At 35.6% G+C, this 23,463-nt stretch overlaps 1 protein-coding gene across 1 annotated transcript; it reads left to right on the forward strand.

Annotated features, from left to right (window-relative positions):
- The first annotated feature begins 277 nt into the window (after nucleotides 1–277).
- On the forward strand, nucleotides 278–2,795 carry LOC121879198 (selenocysteine-specific elongation factor-like). Its single transcript, XM_042385798.1, has one exon. It carries the CDS (start codon nucleotides 340–342, stop codon nucleotides 2,017–2,019), a length of 1,680 nt encoding a protein of 559 aa, XP_042241732.1. The 5' UTR covers nucleotides 278–339; the 3' UTR covers nucleotides 2,020–2,795.
- Nucleotides 2,796–23,463: the final 20,668 nt, after the last annotated feature.

The following is a 23,463-nucleotide window of genomic DNA, read 5'->3' on the forward strand; positions in this document are numbered from 1 at the left end:
TGTGTTGATCCAGTTGTATTATTTTCTAATTGACCTAAACATAGCAGGTTAGTGTATGTGTTTATGCTTGACACCAAAATACAGTATCTTTGCTCTTTCCCCTGTGGGTACCTTCTTGCCAAATATCTCCTTTGTAATCAGGTGTGAAGGGGAGAGAAGGTTTTATTCTAAATTTTATGCATTTTTAGATTTCAGTCTCAACCCCCTAAACTTTATGGTTGTACACATTGTTCAATTCCAGCTCATTTTTAAAAAATGATTTTGGGATCAATCTTCAATCTTGCTAATGCAGTATCTTAAAGTATGACTTTCTTTCCAGGAACTGCATTGTAACATGACATGATGGAGAGCAGAAACTTAAATTTCAACATAGGAGTATTGGGACATGTGGACAGTGGCAAAACCTCCTTGGCCAAAGCTCTTAGCACTGTGGCCAGCACTGCTTGCTTTGACAAAAATCCACAGTCAAAGGAACGAGGCATCACCATTGATCTTGGTTTCAGCTCCTTTGTTATAGATGCTCCAGATCACATTAAGGAATTAGGATATGAAAAGCTCCAGTTTACATTAGTGGACTGTCCAGGCCATGCATCATTGATCAGGACCATTATTGGAGGAGCTCAAATTATTGATGCTATGATGCTTGTTGTTGACATTACAAAAGGAATCCAAACTCAGACTGCAGAATGCTTGGTGATTGGTGAAATATTGTGTGATCATCTCTTAGTGGTTTTAAACAAAGTGGATTTAATTGCCCCTGAAAAGCAAAAGTCAGTCATTGAGAAAATTACAAAAAAGATTCTACTCACTTTGCAGCAGACAAAATTCGGCCATGCAAAAGTAATTGTGGTAGCAGCCAAACCAGGAGGCCCAGATGCACCTGATGTTGAGCCCTTAGGTTTGAAAGATCTTATGGACTCAATGCAAAAGTTTTCATATGTGCCCAACAGAGAAACTGGAGGTTCATTATTGTATGCTGTTGACCACTGTTTTAGTATAAGAGGCCAGGGCACCGTCATGACCGGAACAGTGCTTCAAGGGAGTGTTGCCATAAATGACAGTATTGAAATTCCAAGCCTTAAGGTTTCAAAGAAAGTCAAATCGATGCAGATGTTTCGACAACCAGTAGAAAAAGTGTCACAAGGAGACAGAGTTGGCATATGTGTGACACAGTTTGATCCTAAACAGTTAGAGCGAGGTGTAGTTGGATCACCAGGGTTTATACAAACAGCTTTTGGTGTTCTTGCTGAAGTGGTGAAGATTTCTTATTATAAGCTGCCAGTTGAAACAAAGTCAAAGTTTCATGTAAGTCTTGGTCATGAAACAGTTATGGCCAGAGTAACATTCTTTGGAACTGAAGATATATTAGATATCAAGGACAGATTTATGTATGACCATACATATAAATACCAACAGGAGTTGTTTAATTTAAAAAAGCTTGATGATGATGCTAGTTACAAACCAAGTCAACAATTTGCACTTTTGGAATTTGAAAAGGCAGTACAGGTAGTCCCTAATTCTGTACTGATTGGTTCAAAGCTGGATATGGATGTCCACACTAATATGTGTCGCTTAGCATTCAGAGGTAATCTACTTGAAATTTTCACAGACAAGAACTATCATGATACTCAACTTCAGAAAGTTAAGGTTTACAAAAGCAAGAGTAAGGAGGGTGTCATTGAAAGGCTGGCTGGTGACAATGAAGTGATTGTAAAAAATTTGTTGAAGAAAGATACCAACACTCAGCTGTTCATTGGTCTGAAGGTGAAGCTGTCAACAGGGGAGGAAGGTACCATTGATGGAACATTTGGACAAAGTGGCAAGCTGAAGGTGAGGGTCACTAATGGTTTACAGGATACTACCAAAGCTGCCTTACAAAAACTCACAGGTGGAAAAAAGAAAAGTAAAGGTGGACAGGAGAACCAACCTCATGCTGCTGAAAACTTGGAACCTGTTAAAATTATACTGAATTTTAAGAAATATATATTTAACAATGATAAAAAAATGGTGCAGGTTTGATATGCTGTTTCAGTTATGTATCATTACACAGCTGTAAATTTTGTATGCCTTTTATTATAAAAGATATTGTAAATTACTCGTGATTTAGAGAGCATTCTATTTTTTCATGGCACAGCTCACCTTTTCACATTTGAATGCTGCTGTGAGATGCTGTTGAAACTCTTACTTACTAAACAGTGCAGTATTTTAAACATAGGCTCTACTCCTGTTTGTCCAACTTTTCATCTGCTTCGCTTTTGTTACTCGACACTATAACCAGAACTCCCTCCCTCCCACCCCTCCACACACACACGAAAAAGAGGCCCTTCTGAGAGATGGCCATCCCCATTTAAGCCTCCGTGCACCAGCAGACATTTGCTTGCTACCCAAGGTCTCTCGAAAACAAACTTTCCTTTGGTCATCTTTTAGTCTTCCCCCCCCCCCCTTTTTTTTAGTGCTTTTTGAAGCAGCATCCACACAGTCTCTAGGTTATTCAAATGATTATCCAATTTTTTGTTGTTACAATGTTCATATCTAATTCGATTAGTGTTTCTAACATATTCTGTTGGACTGTTCATAGGTGAGACTAGTTAACACATCACGAGTGACCTTAATACAAATTTTAACTCTTCTTGGCTTTATGAAAGTTATCTGCAGGAAGTCACATCTATCTGACCGTGGATGATTTGATAGTAACATTGATTAGTCTTCTTTTATTTACCGAGAATGTATCAAACAAGATGGTCACTTTGGTCAGCTGCAGACCATAATGTAGAAGAATAAAGAATATGTTTCTATCTGGACTTTTCATTTTGATGAAATCTTATCCATTTTCCTGTCCATGTTAGAGGCTGATTGGCCTCAGAGTCACCTCGGCCTTAATTTGCTTAAAATATAGTTGTTGTTGCCAACTCAGCAACCACACACCCAGAACATAATCCTCAAATTGATTAATATCCAGGTTTCCAATTACTGCTGGGTAGACAGAGGCAAATGGCATGAAGAAACTTGCTCATAGTTTCACCCTACCCAAGGATAGAACCCAGATTCCACTCATTTGCGAGGTAAGCAGGCTGACCACTACACCACAGGTCACTTGATACATCATCTCTAAACACCACAGGTTGCCATATATACAATCTCTCCTCGACTTACGACGGGGTTCCGTCCCGACAATCTGGTCATAAGTTAAATTGGTAGTAAGTCGTAAAGGCAAGAATAATACATAAAAATTCTAAAATGGGTGTCTTTTTTTCTTTGTAGCACCACGAGAACTCTCACTTTTACGCTTCCAGTCATTTTAAAGGGAATTACAAACAAAAATTATGTCGGTACACAGCGCGATCACTAACATCGGGACTCGAAAACACGTAATATGAAAAATATTTTATACAACCATGGCCGTCGAATATGTCATAAGTCGAGGAAAGACTGTACTGTGTATATATATATATATATATATACAGTTTTACCCCGCTTAACGCGCTTTCACTTAACGTGTTTTCGCATATACGCGGTGCCTTGCCAAAGCTGAACTTTCACTTAACGCGGGTTTTTTCCACATATACGCGGTGAGTGTCCGAGACGCTATTTTTAGATTTGCCCCACCCGCCACCCTGCCTGACTGCCTGTTTTAGCTCATAAAATTCATACAAATTACCAGGCCAGAATATAATTTACATTGCTGGAATTCTTATAATTTGGTGATCATTTTGAATATAAACATCATATATTTTGCTTTAAACTTACAATTTTTAGATAAAATTTTTCTCTAGGTAACTATGGTATCTTTTGTGCAAAATATATGACATTTATATTCAAAATATTCCTGGTCTTACAAGGAATCCAGCAATGTCAATTATATTATCCTAACTTTAGTTTGAGGTATTATTTATTAAAATTTAGTGGTTATCCCACACATCTCCTTGGGACGGTTGGTGGGGGGGAGGGAGGGACCAACCGACCATCTGTTACCGTGTGAAGAATTATTATTTTTTTTTATTAACTGAAGATATTTGTTTTAGCTCATAAAATTCATACAAATTACCCGGTCAGAATATAATTTACATTGCTGGAATTCTTATAATTTGGTGATCATTTTGAATATAAACATCATATATTTTGCTTTAAACTTACAATTTTTAGATAAAAATTTTTCTCTAGGTAACTATGTTATCTTTTGTCCAAAATATATGACATTTATATTCAAAATATTCCTGGTCTTACAAGGAATCCAGCAATGTCAATTATATTTTCCTAACTTTAGTTTGAGGTTATCCCACACATCTCCTTGGGACGGTTGGTGGGGGGTGGGGGGGGGAGGGAGGGACCGACCGACCATCTGTTAGCCGGCTGTGTAGTGTGAGAGGGGGAGGGAGTTGAGTCCATTATTTGAATGGACATTAACTTGGCGACTGTATTTCTCTATTTCTCTTAAGTATTAATTGTGTGCATGTACCATCATAAAATTAAGATGTTATTTTTACTACAACATAGGTATGTGCCTTCAAAAAGTGGAGTTTGGGGGTCGGGCCGGTTTCTATTGGAATTAATCCCATATGTTCTGTTGTTCACTTAACGCGGATTTCACTTAACGCGGGACCCTCTGGGTTCAATTGACCGCGTTAAGTGGGGTACAACTGTATATATATATATATATATATATATATATATATATATATATATATATATATATATATATATATATATATATATATATATATATATATATATATATATATATATATATATATATATATATATATATATATATATATATATATATATATATATATATATATATGTATATATATATATATATATATATATATATATATATATATATATATATATATATATATATATATATATATATATATATATATATATATATTTCATGTAGATCCACAATGAAAACGTGGATAAGATAAATCTTGATAAAATCACACGGGAAAAGGGAAACAACGGAGCACCTTAGCTTTCGTCTTTATTCAAGACATCTGCAGATGTCTTGAATAAAGACGAAAGCTAAGGTGCTCCGTTGTTTCCCTTTTCCCGTGTGATTTTATCAAGATATATACAGTAATACCCAGCTTAACGCGGTTTCGCTTAGCGCGTTTTACCGTATACGCAGTGCCTCGCCAGAGCCGAACTTTCACTTAACGCGGGTTTTTTCCACGTATACGCGGTGAGTGTCCGGCTCGAGACGCTATTTTTAGATTCGCCCCACCCGCCACCCGCCTGCTCTTGCCTCTCCCTCCTTCTCCCTCCCTCCCGCCTCCCTCCGCCTGGGCAAGCCGCGCTGTAAGGTTGCGCAGTGTGTCTTCTACTAACGTAAGTGTTACACCAAACTTTTAATTTTCCTAACCTAACCTTTATTTTTCCTAACTTAACCTTTATTTTTCCTAACCTAACCTCTTCTATATTACTTGTTTGTTCATACCATCATAAAGTTAAGATAAAATTTTTACTACAACATAGTTATATGTCGTCAAAAAGTGGAGTTTGGGGGTCGGGCCAGTTTCTATTGGAGTTAATCCCATATGTTCTGTTGTTCACTTAGCGCGGTTTTCACTTAACACGGTACCCTGTGGGTTTTATTGACCGCGTTAAGCGGGGTACTACTGTGTGTGTATATATATATATATATATATATATATATATATATATATATATATATATATATATATATATATATATATATATATATATATATATATATATACTTCATTTTTAGTCCATATAACACGCGGACTTTAAACATATAATCAACGACCTCACCAGCAAGGAATCGAACCCTCGACCTACTGGGTGTGACTAGGGAACGCTTACCGGCTAGGCCACAAGGACACTAAAAGCAGTTCTAGACTGTTATATTTCACACAAAGCCTGTTCATCGAGCTGATGGCGCTGTGAACCTCAATGGGAAACTGCCCGTGCCTCTTATGTGGTGTCAGTAGCATTTTACCGAATCCAGCTGGTATGAAACGCGAGGTACATATATATACTTCATTTTTAGTCCATATAACACGCGGACTTTGAACATATAATCAACGACCTCACCAGCGTTCCCTAGTCACACCCAGTAGGTCGAGGGTTCGATTCCTTGCTGGTGAGGTCGTTGATTATATATATATATATATATATATATATATATATATATATATATATATATATATATATATATATATATATATATATATATATATATATATATATATATACAGTGTATATATACAGTGACCCCTCGTTTAACGAACGCCTCGGTTAACGAAATTTCGGTTAACGAACTGCCTTCCATAAGGATCTTCAATTCGGTTAACGAACAAAAATTCGGTTAACGAATTTCTTACGAACCGACCTCAACATGTTTTTGCTTGCACTGGCCGGGCAACCAGCTTTAGTATCAGTCCGCCAATACATTAATCGGTTCTAGGGCTTAAATTCCTAACTATTTTAGTAAATATCAAGAAGTTTATACTATTCAATAATTTTAAAAGTTTAATATTCAATTTTTTTGTCGTTTTGACAATTATTGAACATAATTGAAGGTAAAGTGACTAGTTTAAAGCGCAGCATCCAGCCTCTTAACACAGCAAACAGGCGTTAGTCTCTCTGTTTTCACTGGAGGTAACATCTTGCTTGAGACTCTCTTCAACTAAATGCTTTTTTCTGTGTTTCCAAGCAAATTATTGGTCATTTTGAAATATATTTTACATATTGACAATATATAATGCAGTACAGTGTTGATTTAAAGAAAATAATCTTGAAATACACCAAGAGAACTAAAAATTTATGGGTGAAATGGTGCCATGGGGTGACTTCTCTTCCACCCCAATGCCTTCTCTTCTTCCTTCTCCTCCACCCCCATTGTAATTCCCATCATCATCATCATCATCCAGGAGCCTTCTACATACACACCTCAAAGTAAGTGAACTTTTTTACCATTTTTGTTGAATTTAGGAAATTTTTGGTGAGCTGGAACCAATTACCCAAAAACCCATTGAAACAATGGTTTCGGTTAACGAACTTTTCGGTTAACGAACGACCTTCTGGAGCGATTGAGTTGTTAACCGAGGTCCTGTATATATATATATATATATATATATATATATATATATATATATATATATATATATATATATATATATATATATATATATATATATATATATATATATATATATATATATATATATACAGTGGCCCCTCGTTTAACACCTCGGTTAACGTAATTTCGATTAACGAACTGCCTTCCATAAGGATCTTCAATTCGGTTAACGAAAAAAATTCGTTAACGAAGTTCTTACGAACCGACCTCAACATGTTTTCGCTTGCACTGACCGGGCAACCAGCTTTAGTATCAGTCCGCCAATACATTAATCGGTTCTAGGGCTTAAATTCCTTACTATTTTAGTAAATATCAAGAAGTTTATACTATTCAATAATTTTAAAAGTTTAATATTCAATTTTTTAGTCATTTTAACAATTATTGAACATAATTGAAGGTAAAGTGACTAGTTTAATGCGCAGCATCCAGCCTCTTAACACAGCAAACAGGAGTTAGTCTCTCTCTGTTTTCACTGGAGGTAACATCTTGCTTGAGACTCTCTTCAACATTAATGCTTTTTTTCTGTGTTTCCAATCAAATTATTGGTCATTTTGAAATATATTTTACATATTGACAATATATAATGTAGTGCAGTGTTGATTTAAAGAAAATAATCTTGAATTACACCAAGAGAGCTAAAATTTTATGGGTGAAATGGCGCCATGGGGTGACTTCTTCCACCCCAATGCCTTCTCTTCTCCCTTCTCCTCCACCCCCATTCTAAATCCCATCATCATCATCCAGGAGCCTTCTACATACACACCTCAAAGTAAGTGAACTTTTCTACCATTTCTGTTGAATTTAGGAAATTTTCGGTGAGCTGGAACCAATTACCCAAAAACCCATTGAAACAATGGTTTCGGTTAACGAACTTTTCGGTTAACGAACGACCTTCTGGAACGGTTTGAGTTAGATTAACGGAGGGGTCACTGTATATATATATATATATATATATATATATATATATATATATATATATATATATATATATATATATATATATATATATATAATATTCAGAAATTTCAGAGTAATTTCAAATGCCCCGCCATTAGCGATACTGAGCGTTCAAGGTCATCTGAGGGGAGAGAGCGCTGCCTGCTCATAGCGAGAGATTGCGGAACTAGGCCTATATGATATTAAATGTAATTTACCGAATTAATAATGATGCGATTCATGAAGTAAGGGACTATTATTGAATTTGAAATTATTATAGATCGTTTATCAGTCTGAATAATGTTACGGGTGTCCCAAGGAGTTATTAGTTAGGCGGAAAATATGTCACGTAGGCCCAAGCTAACGCCTTGAGGAGACGCGACGCTGGCTAGGTCTCAGTCGCGGGGAGCATTCATACAAAACAAGACGTCCCTGCGCGTCTGGCACAGAAATAGTCACGTGGCCTAGTCACCTGTGCTGCGCTATTGCAGTATAACAAGTAAGTCTCATTCGATCTCAGACAGGGTTAGATAGGGTAGTGGTAAAGTTAACTAGAGCTAACAGTGAGAGTTCATTTCAGGGTTTCCGTCAGAACCCACTTGACTGGAGTTGACCGGAGTTTGACTGCGAGAGATTGACTGCCGTTTGAGACTGCCGTTGATGATTGAGGGTGGCGATTGTCGCCATTGGACCGATCAGAGTAGGCCTGTCACTGTTTAGCGGGGTACCAAAGGATCTCTTGAGAGAATCTAGCCGTCCACCCGGACGGCTCACAACACGTCGGCTCACAACACCACATGTCCCGAGCCGCTTAGTGAAACCCTCTTGCTAACGGGAAGCTAAAGCTCCTCTCAACTGCACAAGGTCTGATTGGCTCACTCTCTTCCTGCCCATGGACGCACTGGGAGTACACTGAGGCTATCTGAGTATATTAATGGTCACACACTGAGACCGTGAGTCTAGGACTCTAGGAGATACCTAGAGGAACATTTTATCTTCCTTATTACGGGTGTAGTTAACACCACTCCTCAGACTGATATTATCTTGACGTGTGTAGTTTAATATTTCTTAAATAATTTTGATAGTAGTGTTTTTTTGAATGTTTGTGTCATTAAGTGGAACCAGAGTGATACTGTGATTTGATTCTTTTAATGCATCTGATTGTTCTTCATAATTCTGATCTCAAGTATAACCTTGTTCCCCAGAGTAGTGGTTAAGTTAGGTTAGGAAGTGTGCATCTGTTGGGGTGATATAATTTTGTTGAGTGCCCTTAAGGCCTATGCATTGTAGAGTATTTAATTTCTTAAATTTTATTACCATTTCCTCAGTGACTGATATTATTTTGTTGAAAACCCTCAAGGCCTATTCATTGTAGAGTATTTAATTTCATATTTTTTATTACCATTTCCTCAGTGACTGATATTATTTTGTTGAAAGCCCTAAGGCCTATTCATTGTAGAGTATTTAATTTCTTATTTTTTAATACCATTTCCTAAGTGACTGATATTATTTTGTGAAAGCCCTTAAGGCCTGTTCATGTGTGCAAGCAACATTTCTTAATACTTCAAATTTATTGTTGCCTGTGTTTCTAATAATTTCTATGTCATGTATAACTTTTATTCCCCAGAGTAGTGTTTTAAGTTTAAGTTAAGAGGTGCGCATATTGGTGTACCATTATTTGATTGTGTTTGTAGTGTTGGAGGGAATATAAGTGTCTAAATTTTACAGTGTGTCTCATTCATCCCAGTCACAGACGCTATCCTTCCACGGGTCACGGACAATTCATTTTGTTTAGTAGATTTAAGTGTTCTTGTGCTGGTTCGGGATTTTTCTCAAAGGGGCGCTTCCACTGCCATTACCATCTATTAATTTTTAATAAACCCCAAGTCAAGTGAGAAATTAAAGTCCAGTAAATTCCGACCGGTTACAAATGGTAGCAGAGCGTAGTTTATTTTACTTCGTGACTGATAGCTCTGTGGTTGGGATAATGAGCGTAATCATGGAGTGGATGGAAACGGTAGAGAGTGTGACCCCAACTCTACTCATGCTCGCCGTGGGAATGGGTTTGTTGTGGTTGACGGTGCGGGGTTACTCGGAGAAAAGGGGAGACAGCCCGGGTTTGGTGCAGTTGAGAGAAGAGTTCGTGGAACGTATGGGGAAGCTAGAGGGAAAAATCCGGGGGGAGTACCACACACAATTGCAACAGTCAGAGACGGAACACCAACAACACCTAGCTCTGTTGGGGAATGCACTAGATAGGGTAAAGACACAGTATAAAATACAGCACGATGAGACAATGTGGGAGATGAGGAGACACCATAGTAGAGAGGGAACTAGTCTCGGGGCCGGGTTGACCATGTCTAAGTTCGACGGTAGGCCAGGAATAGAGGTAGGGAAGTGGTTAAGAGAGGTTGACCGAACCCTCAAGCTGCTAGACGGAGACGAAGTCAGTCGAATCCAATTCATATTAAGGCATCTTGCGGGGCCTGCGGCAGATCGCGTATACAATGCACGCAGAGACTGGGAAACCGTAGATGAATTGACTTGTTATTTGAAGCAGCAATACGGCGGGCAGACGGCCACGTACGACGCCATTCAGAAGATGATGACACGGAAACAAGGGAGCAACGAAACGCTTCTTGAATATTACGATGCTATGCTCGATTTAAACACACACACACACACACACACAGTCATGCGCCGGTTAACGTCCGATCGCATATATGTCCGTGCCCCCCCCCCCAAAAAAAAAATACGTGACGCCTGCTGGTCCACGACCCCCTGACGGAGACATGATGATCCTCCCCATACTGGTCCGATATTATGTGTTGAAGGAATATGCTTCCTTAATTAGGCTTTTTTTAAGGATTTGCCTACAGGTGAAATGTTAACCTACATCTATTGAGGATAAAATCTTTCACCTAAAAATTGACAATAAAACATTTGCTGTAATCAGACATATCTAGTTGCCTCAACAATTGCAACCCCAGCTGCAATTGGGTTGCAATTTCAAATTCTGTGGCATTACTAAAAATAGTAAAGTTTCTGGTGCACTCTAAGATTAAGAGAGAAAACGGAGGACTCAGGCGTCCTGATGTGAGAGAAAACGGACTCGTATTACGGGGGACCAAATAAAAAAGCATAGCTACATGTTTTATGGACTACAGTATTAAGCGTACCCTTTTCATCACTTTGTAATAAACTTAGCCATGCCTATGTGTGTTTATGGTATTTACTATAACATTATATATATATTTAGTGGGTCTAAATGGTTGTACAATGGGAAACTTGGGGTTGGGTCTTAGGTAAATGAACCAATTAGAATAAATCCCATAGGTTCTGTACTTTCGTTATCGGCGGGGTCCCAATTAGGCGCGATAACCAAGGGATGACTGTACTGTATATACTTGTGACACTGGCCAGTTGCTTCTGGTGTTATGGTACAGGGGTACCAAGTGACAGCACTAGGACCCCGCTTCCTCTATCAAGGAATAAACAATTAAAATTTAAATTGAAAAAAAAAATTCAAATAAATTACTATTGTGGGGTTCATGATGTTTGGTTCACACTCAGGATGGAATGGAGAAAGGAAAATCACAATGTGCTCTCTATATACATGTTGTATTGGCTGTACAATGCAGCTTGGTGCTGGGAAGGCAGCATGGTTACAAGCGTGATGTAGGGAGAGCTGGTTGGTGAGGACGCTCAGAGAAGGACAGCTTGTGGGTCGCCATGCTCGCCGGCGGGAGAGAGGACCGCCAGGCAGGCGGAGGAGGAGCAGGTGTTGCTGGCTGGTTGGTGTAGGTAGAAAAGAGACAGGTCACCATGAGGTCAGGTCTTAAATAGCAGGGGGTAGGCGTGGCTTAGTAGTTGACCCCCACTCCGTGATGTATGGCGGCGCTGGTTGACCTAGACCACGAGGCATACACTGGGGAATTGGTGGGGTCGGCTACTCAGCGACAAACAGCGTTTGTAGGGGAGAAATCCACTACAATACTCCCCCTTCCTTCCAGGCGGTGTAGGAGACTTGTTGTCTGCAGGGTTGCATAGCACATGTGAGGCAGAACGGGCGGTGCATGCCTCATGTGAGACAACGGCGATGGCGTGGATGAGCCGGTCGCTGGATACAACTGTCTATATACACACTATCTGTGGGAGAAGAGAGGGAGAAAAAGGGTGTGTAGAGGCGATGAATGTTGTGCTTCCCTCACGGCAGGTACAGAGTCATCAGATACGCCTGCTGGGGTGTGTGGGCCTGGGTCAGGAGCAGGGGCTGCGTCAGCAGAAGCGGATGAGGGCTCGTGACAGCAGCTGGGTCCACGACAGCAGCAGGGTGCAGGACATTAGCAGGGAGTACCTGAGGGAGAAAAGAGGGGTGTGTGGGTCCGCACTCAGGAACAGAGGCCGCGGCAGGGGTTACTGCTGGGCCGGGGTCGGCGTCTGAGGCAGGACGGGTGTGCTGGGGTCGGTAGGGCGTGGTGCTTGGGGCAGGAAGAGGAGCTGGTGATTGCTTAGAGTAGCACAGCTGCTCTAGGGTGTCTCACCTGCGGTGTAGAGACAGTAGTTGTAGAGCCGATGAGAGCTGCTTCTGTGTGAGTGCGAATCTCCGGGAGTCACCATTTGTGGGGTTCATGATGTTTGGTTCACACTCAGGATGGAATGGAGAAAGGAAACTCACAATGTGCTCTCTATATACATGTTGTATTGGATGTACAATGCAGCTTGGTGCTGGGAAGGCAGCATGGTTACAAGCGTGATGTAGAGAGAGCTGGTTGGTGAGGACGCTCAGAGAAGGACAGCTTGTGGGTCGCCATGCTCGCCGGAGGGAGAGAGGACCGCCAGGCAGGCGGAGGAGGAGGAAGAGGACCGCCAGGCAGGCGGAGGAGGAGCAGGTGTTGCTGGCTGGTTGGTGTAGGTAGAAAAGAGACAGGTCACCATGAGGTCAGGTCTTAAATAGCGGGGGGTAGGCGTGGCTTAGTAGTTGACCCCCGCTCCGTGATGTATAGCGGCGCTGGTTGACCTAGACCATGAGGCATACACTGGGGAATTGGTGGGATCGGCTACTCAGCGACAAACAGCGTTTGTAGGGGAGAAATCCACTACACTATATTATAAGAATCCCTCCAATGTAAGTTATATTCTCCCAGGTCGTTTGAGTGGAAAATTATGAGAAGAGCTTAGTCACTCTTAAGTAATGATAAATAAACACGCAGGCAGGCCTGCAGCGCCAACTGTCAAATCTTATCTCAAAAAAATAAACAAACAAATGCCAGACATTGTCACCTCACCTCCCCCCCCGCCCCGCCGTCTTCCCACCACCCTCGTGTACATGATAAAAGATTGGTGATTTCTTTATGTTTATTTTATATAATATCTCAGACTAAAGTTAGGATAATATAATTTGCATTGCTGAAATCCTTGCAAGAGAGAGATTAATTTGAATATAAATGTCATATATTTTGCTCAAGAGATAAAAATTGTTGTACATTAGTGTACAGTACTGTAGTACATTTTATAAAAAAGTTTTTCAACTATTTTTGGGTAGATTTACATAGATTTCTTCATTTATTTTCATCCATTTACATGCACACACCATACTAAAAGAAACGTAATAGAAATAAATGACGTTAGTGCAAAGCTGGAGTGCACATGTACTAATTTGATTACGGTACTAAAATTGTATTGTCTAGTGCAAATTATAGCATGTTTGTATTCAAATTAATCAGTATGTTACAAGAATCCCAACTATGTTAATTATATTCACCCAGGTCATTTCACTGGCTTTTTATAAGAGAGAAGCTTAATCACCTAAGAACTGATAAATATACACGCATTAGACCTGGGCCTGTGCCAACTTTCAAACATACTACCTCCCCTCCCCCCACAACCCCTCGCTCGCTCCCACCCTCTCCCCCATCTGCTCGGCGTTGCTGGAATCTTTGTAAAACAGTGAATAATTTTAATATAAACGTCATGTATTTTGCACAAGAGATAAAAATTAATCACCTGTATCACATTACAGTAGTGATTTAACAGGAAAAGTGTATATGTACGTATATAGTATTCCACATACACATAAGTATAAATATAAAGTTTATGTGATGATCGGACAACGTCCATTTCGGTTAACGTCACGTTTCCAAGAACGTATCTAGGACATTAACCGGCACATGACTGTATATATGTATGTATGTATGTATATATATATATATATATATATATATATATATATATATATATATATATATATATATATATATATATATATATATATATATATATATATATATATATATATATATATATATATATATATATATATATATATATATAAGTATATATATATATATATATATATATATATATATATATATATATATAGTTGTTATATATATATATATATATATATATATATATATATAGTATATAGCATAGCATATATATATAGTATATATATATATATATATATATATATATATATATATATATATATATATATATATATATATATATATATATATATATATATATATATATATATATATATATATATATATATATATATACAGTGACCCCTCGTTTAACGAACGCCTCAGTTAACGAACTGCCTTCCATAAGGATCTTCAATTCGGTTAACGAATTTCTTACGAACCGACCTCAACATGTTTTCGCTTGCACTGACCGGGCAACCAGCTTTAGTATCAGTCCGCCAATACATTAATCGGTTCTAGGGCTTAAATTCCTTACTATTTTAGTAAATATCAAGAAGTTTATACTATTCAATAATTTGAAAAGTTTAATATTCAATTTTTTAGTCATTTTAACAATTATTGAACATAATTGAAGGTAAAGTGACTAGTTTAATGCGCGGCATCCAGCCTCTTAGCACAGCAAACAGTCGTTAGTCTCTCTCTGTTTTCACTGGAGGATAACATCTTGCTTGAGACTCTCTTCAACTAAACGCTTTTTTTCTGTTTCCAAGCAAATTATTGGTCATTTTGAAATATATTTTACATATTGACAATATATAATGCAGTGCAGTGTTGATTTAAAGAAAATAATCATTGAATTACACCAAGAGAGCTAAAATTTTATGGGTGAAATGGCGCCATAGGGTGACTTCTCCTCCACCCCCATTCTAAATCACATCATCATCATCATCCAGGAGCCTTCTACATACACACCTCAAAGTAAGTGAACTTTTCTACCATTTTTGTTGAATTTAGGAAATTTTTGGTGAGCTGGAACCAATTACCCAAAAACCCATTGAAACAATGGTTTCGGTTAACGAACTTTTCGGTTAACAATCTAACTACTTCTGGAACTGAGTTCGTTAACCTAGGGTCACCTGTGTATGTATATATATATATATATATATATATATATATATATATATATATATATATATATATATATATATATATATATATATATATATATATATATATATCAATCAACTGTTGAAATTCATGCCCACGAGCCCATGATTGACCGGGAAGCTAACCGCTGACCACCAGGATGGTCCAGGCTTTAGCATTCCTGGTCATAGTCATGGGCCTTGGGCCATGGGTTCGATCGTGGGCGGGTTGAGGTGTTGATTGTATGTAGAAGTCCGCGTGTTTATTGGCTAATGAAATATATATATATACAGTTATAACCCACTTAACGCGGTCAATAGAACCCAGAGGGTCCCGTGTTATGAAATCCGCGTTAAGTGAACAAACAGAACATATGGGATTAATCTCAATAGAAACCGCCCGACCCTCAAACTCCACTTTTGAAGGCACATACCTATGTTAGTAAAAATAACATCTTAATTTTATGATGGTACATGCACACAATTAATACTTAAGAGAAAAGAGAAATACAGTCGCCAAGTTAATGTCCATTCAAATAATGGACTCGACCTCCCCTCTCACACTACACTGCTGGCTCTTCCTCTCTGAGAAATTTTGGGGAAAACCACTAAATTTTAATAAATAATACCAACTGTTAGGATAATAATTGACATTGCTGGATTCCTTGTAAGACCAGGAATATTTTGAATATAAATGTCATATATTTTGCACAAAAGATAACATAGTTACCTAGAGAAAAATTTTTATCTAATTTGTATGTTTAATTTGAAAATATATGATGTTTATATTCAAAATGATCACCAAATTATAAGAATTCCAGCAATGTAAATTATATTCTGACTGGTAATTTGTATGAATTTATGAGCTAAACAAATATCTTCAGTTAATAAAAAAAGAATAATTCACGACACTATCTGTCAATCAAAGTACCCCACCTTGCCTCCCCCTCTTCCAACCGCTGGGTCAGTCCCAACCTCCCCCCAACCCCACTAATCCTCCCTTCCAGGGTTTTAACATTTAGTATTAAATACCTCAGATTAAAGTTAGATAATATAATTGACATTGCTGGATTCCTTGTAAGACTAGGAATATTTTGAATATAAATGTCATATATTTGCACAAAAAGATAATATAGTTAATTTGAGAAAATTTTTATCTAAAATTTGTATGTCTAATGCAAAATATATGGATGTTTATATTCAAAATGATCATCAAATTATAGTATTCCAGCAATGTAATTATATTCAGACCGGAATTTGTATGAATTTTGAAGCAAAACAAATATCTTCAGTTAATAAAAAATAATTCTTCACGGGTAACAGATGGTCGGTCGGTCCCTCCCTCCTCCCCCCAACCCCACCAACCGTCCCAAGGAGATGTGGATAACCACTAAATTTTAATAAATAATACCTCAAACTAAAGTTAGGATAATATAATTGACATTGCTGGATTCCTTTGTAAGATTAGGGAATATTTTGAATATAAATGTCATATATTTTGCACAAAAGATAACATAGTTACTCTTGAGAAAATTTTTATCTAAAATTTGTATGTTCAATGCAAAATATATGATGTTTATATTCAAAATGATCACCAAATTATAAGAATTCCAGCAATGTAAATTTGGTATTCTGGCCGGTAATTTGTATGAATTTTATGAGCCAAAACAGGCAGTCAGGCAGGGTGGCGGTGGGGCAAATCTAAAAATAGCGCCTCAAGTCGACACTCACCGCGATATGTGAAAAATGGAGTGAAACAGCTCTGGCGAGGCAACGCATATATGATAAACTAAGGAAACCGCTAGGGGGTAATACTGTATATATATATATGTATATGTATATATATATATATATATATATATATATATATATATTATATATATATATATATATAATATATATATATATATATATATAATATATATATATATATATATATATAATATATATATATATATATATATATATATATATATATATATATATATATATATATATATATATATATATATATATATATTATATAATATATATATATATATATATATATATATATTATATATATATAATATATATATATATATATATATATATATATATATGTTTATACTATATATATATTATTATATATATATATATTTTTACATATATAATATATATTATATATATACTATATATATATAATATATATATATATTAATATATATATATATATATAATATATATATATATATATATTATATATATATATATATATTAATATTATATATTATTAATATATATATATATAATATATTATTATTATATATATATATATATTATATATATTATATAGATATATATATTATTATATATATAATATATATATTATATATAAATATATATATTATATATATATATATATATATTAATATATATATATATATATATATATATATATATATATATATATATAATATATATATATATATATATAATATATATATATATATATATATATATATATATATATATATATATATATATATATATATATATATATATATATATATATATATATATATATATATAAATATTTACGCTGGTTTTTTACACGTTTCTACATTTACGAGGCACCCTGCCAGAACTGAATTCCCACTTTCGCTGTGCATCTACTCATATACGTAAGAAGTAAAAAATTTATTTAGCTCATAAAATTCATACAAATTACCAGACAGAATATAATTTACATGGCTGGAATTCTTACAATTTGATGATCATTTTTTAATATAAACATCATAGATTTTGCATTAGACATACAAATTTTAGATCTAATGCTAGTATTTTGTTTACTCAGAGCAAATATGTTATCTTTTGTGCAAAATATATGTCGTATATATGCAAAATTTTCCTGGTCTTGCAAGGAATCCAGCAATGTCAATTATATTATCCTAACTTACTCTGAGGTATTATTTATTACTAAAAATGTAAATATACTGTTTTCTCCCAAACATTTCTCTGGTAGGGAGGGAAGGTGGGGGGGGGGGGTATGGAGGGAGGGAGGGAGGGAGGGACTTCCAGCGATCGTGGGAAGAGGTGGGGTATTTGATTGACAGATAGTGTTTGGGAGAAGTATATTTTTTTATTTATTGAAGATATTTATTTTAGCTCATAAAATTTATACAAATTACCAGCCAGAAATATTTTACATTGCTGGAATTTATAATCTGATGATCATTTGGAATATAAAATATCTAGATTTTGATTAAACATACAAATTTTAGATCTAATGTAAGTATTTTGTTATCAGAGCAAATATGTTATCTTTTGTGCAAAAATATATGACATGTATATTCCAAATATCCTGGTCTTGCGAGGGATCCAGCAATGTCAATTATGTTATCCTAACTTTAGTTTGAGGTATTATTTATTACTATACCTTAAAATGTAGTGTTTTCCTCAAACATTTCTCAGAGGGAGGAGCCAGCGAGTGTGAGAAGAGGGGGTTGAGTCCATTAATTGAATGGACATTAACTTAGCGACTGTATTTCTTATTTCTCTTAAATATTAATTGTGTATGTACCTTCATAAAATTTAGATGTTAATTTTACTAGAGCATAGGTATGTGTTGGGAAAAAGTGGAGTTTGGGTGTCGTCTCTATTTCAATTAATCCCATATTTTATGTTGTTCACTTTACACGTTTCTCACTTTACGCGAGCCTCCGTGGGTTCAACTGACTGCGTAAAGCGAGGGTTCACTGTACAATCAACCCTCACTTTACGCGGTCCCACATTCCGCATTTTCACGTTTACATGGTGCCCTGCCGGAAGCCAGGATGCTCACATTCCGCGGTGTGTGTACCCCTTTACGCGGGTGAAGTATAATTTTTTTATTTAGCTCATAAAATTCATACAAATTATCCGGCCAGAATATAATTTACATTGCTGGAATTCTTACAATTTGATGATCATTTTGAATATAAACATCATAGATTTTGCATTAGACATACAAATTTTAGATATAATGTTTACTCTGAGTAAATATGTTATCTTTTATGCAAAATATATGACATTTATTTTCAAAATATTCCTGGTCTTACAAGGAATCCAGCAATGTCAATTATATTATCCTAACTTTAGTCTGATTTATTATTTATTACTAAAAAGGTAAACAGTCTGGTATTCCCACACATTTATCTGGTAGGGAGGGTTGGTGGGGAGGGAGGGACCGGCGACCGACCACCTGTGAAGAATATTTTTTTTTTTATTAACTGAAGATATTTGTTTTAGCTCATAAAATTCATACAAATTACCCGGCCAGAATATAATTTACATTGCTGGAATTCATACAATTTGATGATCATTTTGAATATATACATCATATATTTTGCATTAAACATACAAATTTTAGATATAATGTTTACTCTGAGTAAATATGTTATATTTTGTGCAAAATATATGACAATTATATTCAAAATGTTCCTGGTTTTACAAGGAATCCAGCAATGTCAATTATATTATCCTAACTTAATCTGAGGTATTATTTAATACTAAATGTTAAAATCTAGTTTTTTCACCCAACCTGTCCCTTGAAGGGAGGGTTGATGGTGGGTGGGGGGGGGAGGGCTGGGACGGACCAACCATCTGGCGCGGTTGGAAGAGGGGGGGAGGCAAGGTGGGGTACTTTGATTGACAGATAGTGTCGTGAAGAATTTTTTTTTTTTTATTAACTGAAGATATTTGTTTTAGTTCATAAAATTCATACAAATTACCCGGCCAGATTATAATTTCCATTGCTGGAATTCTTACAATTTGATGAATATTTTGAATATAAACATCATAGATTTTGCATTAGACATACAAATTTTAGATATAATGTTTACTCTCAGTAAATGTGTTATCTTTTGTGCAAAATATATGACATTTATATTCAAAATATTCCTGGTCTTACAAGGAATCCAGCAATGTCAATTATATTATCCTAACTTTAGTTTGAGGTATTATTTATTACTATACCTGGTTTTCCCCCCAAAATTTCTCAGAGAGGGAAGAGCCAGTGAGTGTAGTGTGAGAAGAGGGGGAGGGAGTTGAGTCCATTATTTGAATGGACATTAACTTGGCGACTGTATTTCTCTATTTCTCTTAAGTATTAATTGTGTGCATGTACCATCATAAAATTAAGATGTTATTTTTACTAGAACATAGGTATTGTGTTGGAAAAAGTGGAGTTTGGGGGTCAGCTGGTCTCTATTTCATTTAATCCCATATGTTATGTTATTCGCTTTACGCGTTTCTCACTTTCCGCGGTACCCTGTGGGTTACATTAACCGCGTAAAGTGAGGGTTGACTGTATATATATATACTGTATATATATGTAAGTATGTATGTATGTATATATATATATATATATATATATATATATATATATATATATATATATATATATATATATATATATATATATATATATATATATATATATATATATATATATATATATATATGTATATATAGTATAGTATATATATATATATATATATATATATATATATATATATATTGGTTATTATATATATTATTACATATATATATATTAGGGTGGTCCAAAACTATATGGTAAAAAATATAATTAGTAATATATTGCCTCCACAAGCCTTAAAATTGTCCATTTGGTTCATAGATAAGGTCTGTAAAATTTTATCCATATTCATTAACATTTAGAGGTCAATCCATTTTGCATATTATACTTGTAGTGTAGGACTGAATTTTCTTGTCCGCATGATACAGTCTTAATATACACAACACATTATATTGGGTATATTTCAATGTATATAGCCTAGTTGCCTATTTGGAAAGGGCAAAGAGTCAAGTATTGAGTCATAGGGACTGACAATGACAGGTTGAAACAGGAAACACAGACAAGGGTTACCATTAATCAGATGAAGTTACTTATTTCATTTATATTTCATCAGTTCTACAATTATTTCATTATCAATCTAAATAGTATATTTTGCTGAATAAAGACAATGTGTTTATAATGTGTTTATCTAGCCCCGAAAAATCCTTATTACGTACTAAATGGAAAAAAAGAGGACATTGGATTGACCTCTAAATATGCTTTAAATGATCCAATTTTTTTCTGGGATGCATTTTGTACCTAATGGACAAAAATAAACCTTGTGGAGAAAACGTATACAAATATGTGATATTTTGGACCACCCTAATATATATATATATATATATATATATATAGGGGTATGCTATAACGAACGTAATTGGTTCCAGAACCTCGTTCGTTATAGCATTCGTTCGTTATAGGATTAATCCGTTCCAGGCCCCCAAATACAACCGCTTAACACTGAAAAAATTCTGTGGAAAATGTAAAAAATACGGTACTTTATCTTACCTTAGTGTTATTCAGCATGCAGGTACCCCTAAACACTGGCACATCACTATCACTTCCACTGGGAGTCTTGGCTTTAAGGTCCTCAAACAATTGTTTAGCCTTCTCACAAATTATAGCTTCACTAATGTTACCACCTGCCATTTCTTTCTCCTTTATCCACACTAAGAGTATATTTTCCATCTCTTCAATCACATTACACCTTGCTTTGCTAAGTCTAAAGATTCCCTTAGCCACTTGCACAGTTTTTAACTCCTCTTTATTCTTCAAAATCGTACATATAGTCGATTTAGCCATCCCATATTCATCACTAAGTTTCGCAATGCTTCTTCCATTCTCACGTTTCTTTATAATTTCTTTCTTAGTTTCAAGGGTTATTAGCTTTCTCACTTGCTTTGGATGACTCATTGTTACAATTGTATACTTGTATAACAAAATAGTTATACAAATAATGCGAATTTCCACATCAAAAGACGAAATTTCAACAATAACAGTGGTGCACTGGCTACACAATGAGACAAAGATGGCGCCTGACGCTCTTGTTGTGGGTCGCGGTACAACAATATTCATGCGCCAGGCGAAATAGTCCGGTATTCATCCGCGTTCGTTGTAGGAGTTGCGTTCGTTATAGCATTCTCAATTTTATAGGTAAAACCGTTCGTTATAGGAATATTCGTAGTAGGATCCGTTCATTATAGCATACCCCACTGTATATGCGAAATGAACAATACAATTCATTAATACGTAGAATATTAAAATACACAAGAGGATGAGAGACAACATTGTTGTCAGTGTTTACACCCAATGTATATGCGCGCACTCAAGGAAGGATAGTCATTTATCTTAAGAATATGTACAAAAGATTCATTATTGTTTATTACTGAATAAGTATTTGATTGAATTAATGTTTATATATTTGAAATGAACAATGCAATTCATTAATAATACGTAGCATATTAAAACACACAAGAGGAGACAAGATGGCATTGTTTTCGTGAGTGATGATGGTTCTACAAAAGAAACTGAAGAAAATAAGACCCTGGTTGTAGCTGTAATGAACTTAATTTAATTTTTTTTTATTCATGTATGTGTTTTAAGTAATGCTATTTAATGTTAGTAAATGGAACACTAGAAGTAGCTAACCACTAATGGTAAAGAAATAAGGCGAGACGATTGGGAACGCCAACATGTGAACAGTAAGTGCGTACAAGTGAAAACATATCGTAATTTCTCTACATATGAATATGAAAGCAACACTTATTTACTGTTCATATATGTTTTAAATAATATTTACGAAGCTGTAGCTTTCCATAAAGCTGTTGCTGAAACTGTTACTGAACCTGAAGTTGAAGCTGCTTATGATGCTGAATTTGATGGTGTAGCTGAAGTTGATGGTTCAGGCCTTCGAATAATAAAGCTGTCGAAAGAACCTTGCACAGCTGCTTTCTTTTCTCATTATACATCTTTATGTAGAGGTCATTTGCAATTATTTAAATTTAATGCTTTTTTCTGTTATGTTCATTGCTTGCTGCTTATAATATCCACAGACCTCTCACCTTTTTCATATCGTTTTAACACATCTAGTTTCTCGGCTAATCTTAGACACCTTCTATTAGCTTTTGAAACAACACTACCATCACTTGCTCTCTTACTCATGTTGAATAGGGATGCAAAACTGCT

The sequence above is a fragment of the Homarus americanus genome, unplaced genomic scaffold (assembly GCF_018991925.1).
Source record: "Homarus americanus isolate GMGI-L3 unplaced genomic scaffold, GMGI_Hamer_2.0 scaffold33256, whole genome shotgun sequence".
NCBI classification, from domain to species: domain Eukaryota; kingdom Metazoa; phylum Arthropoda; class Malacostraca; order Decapoda; family Nephropidae; genus Homarus; species Homarus americanus.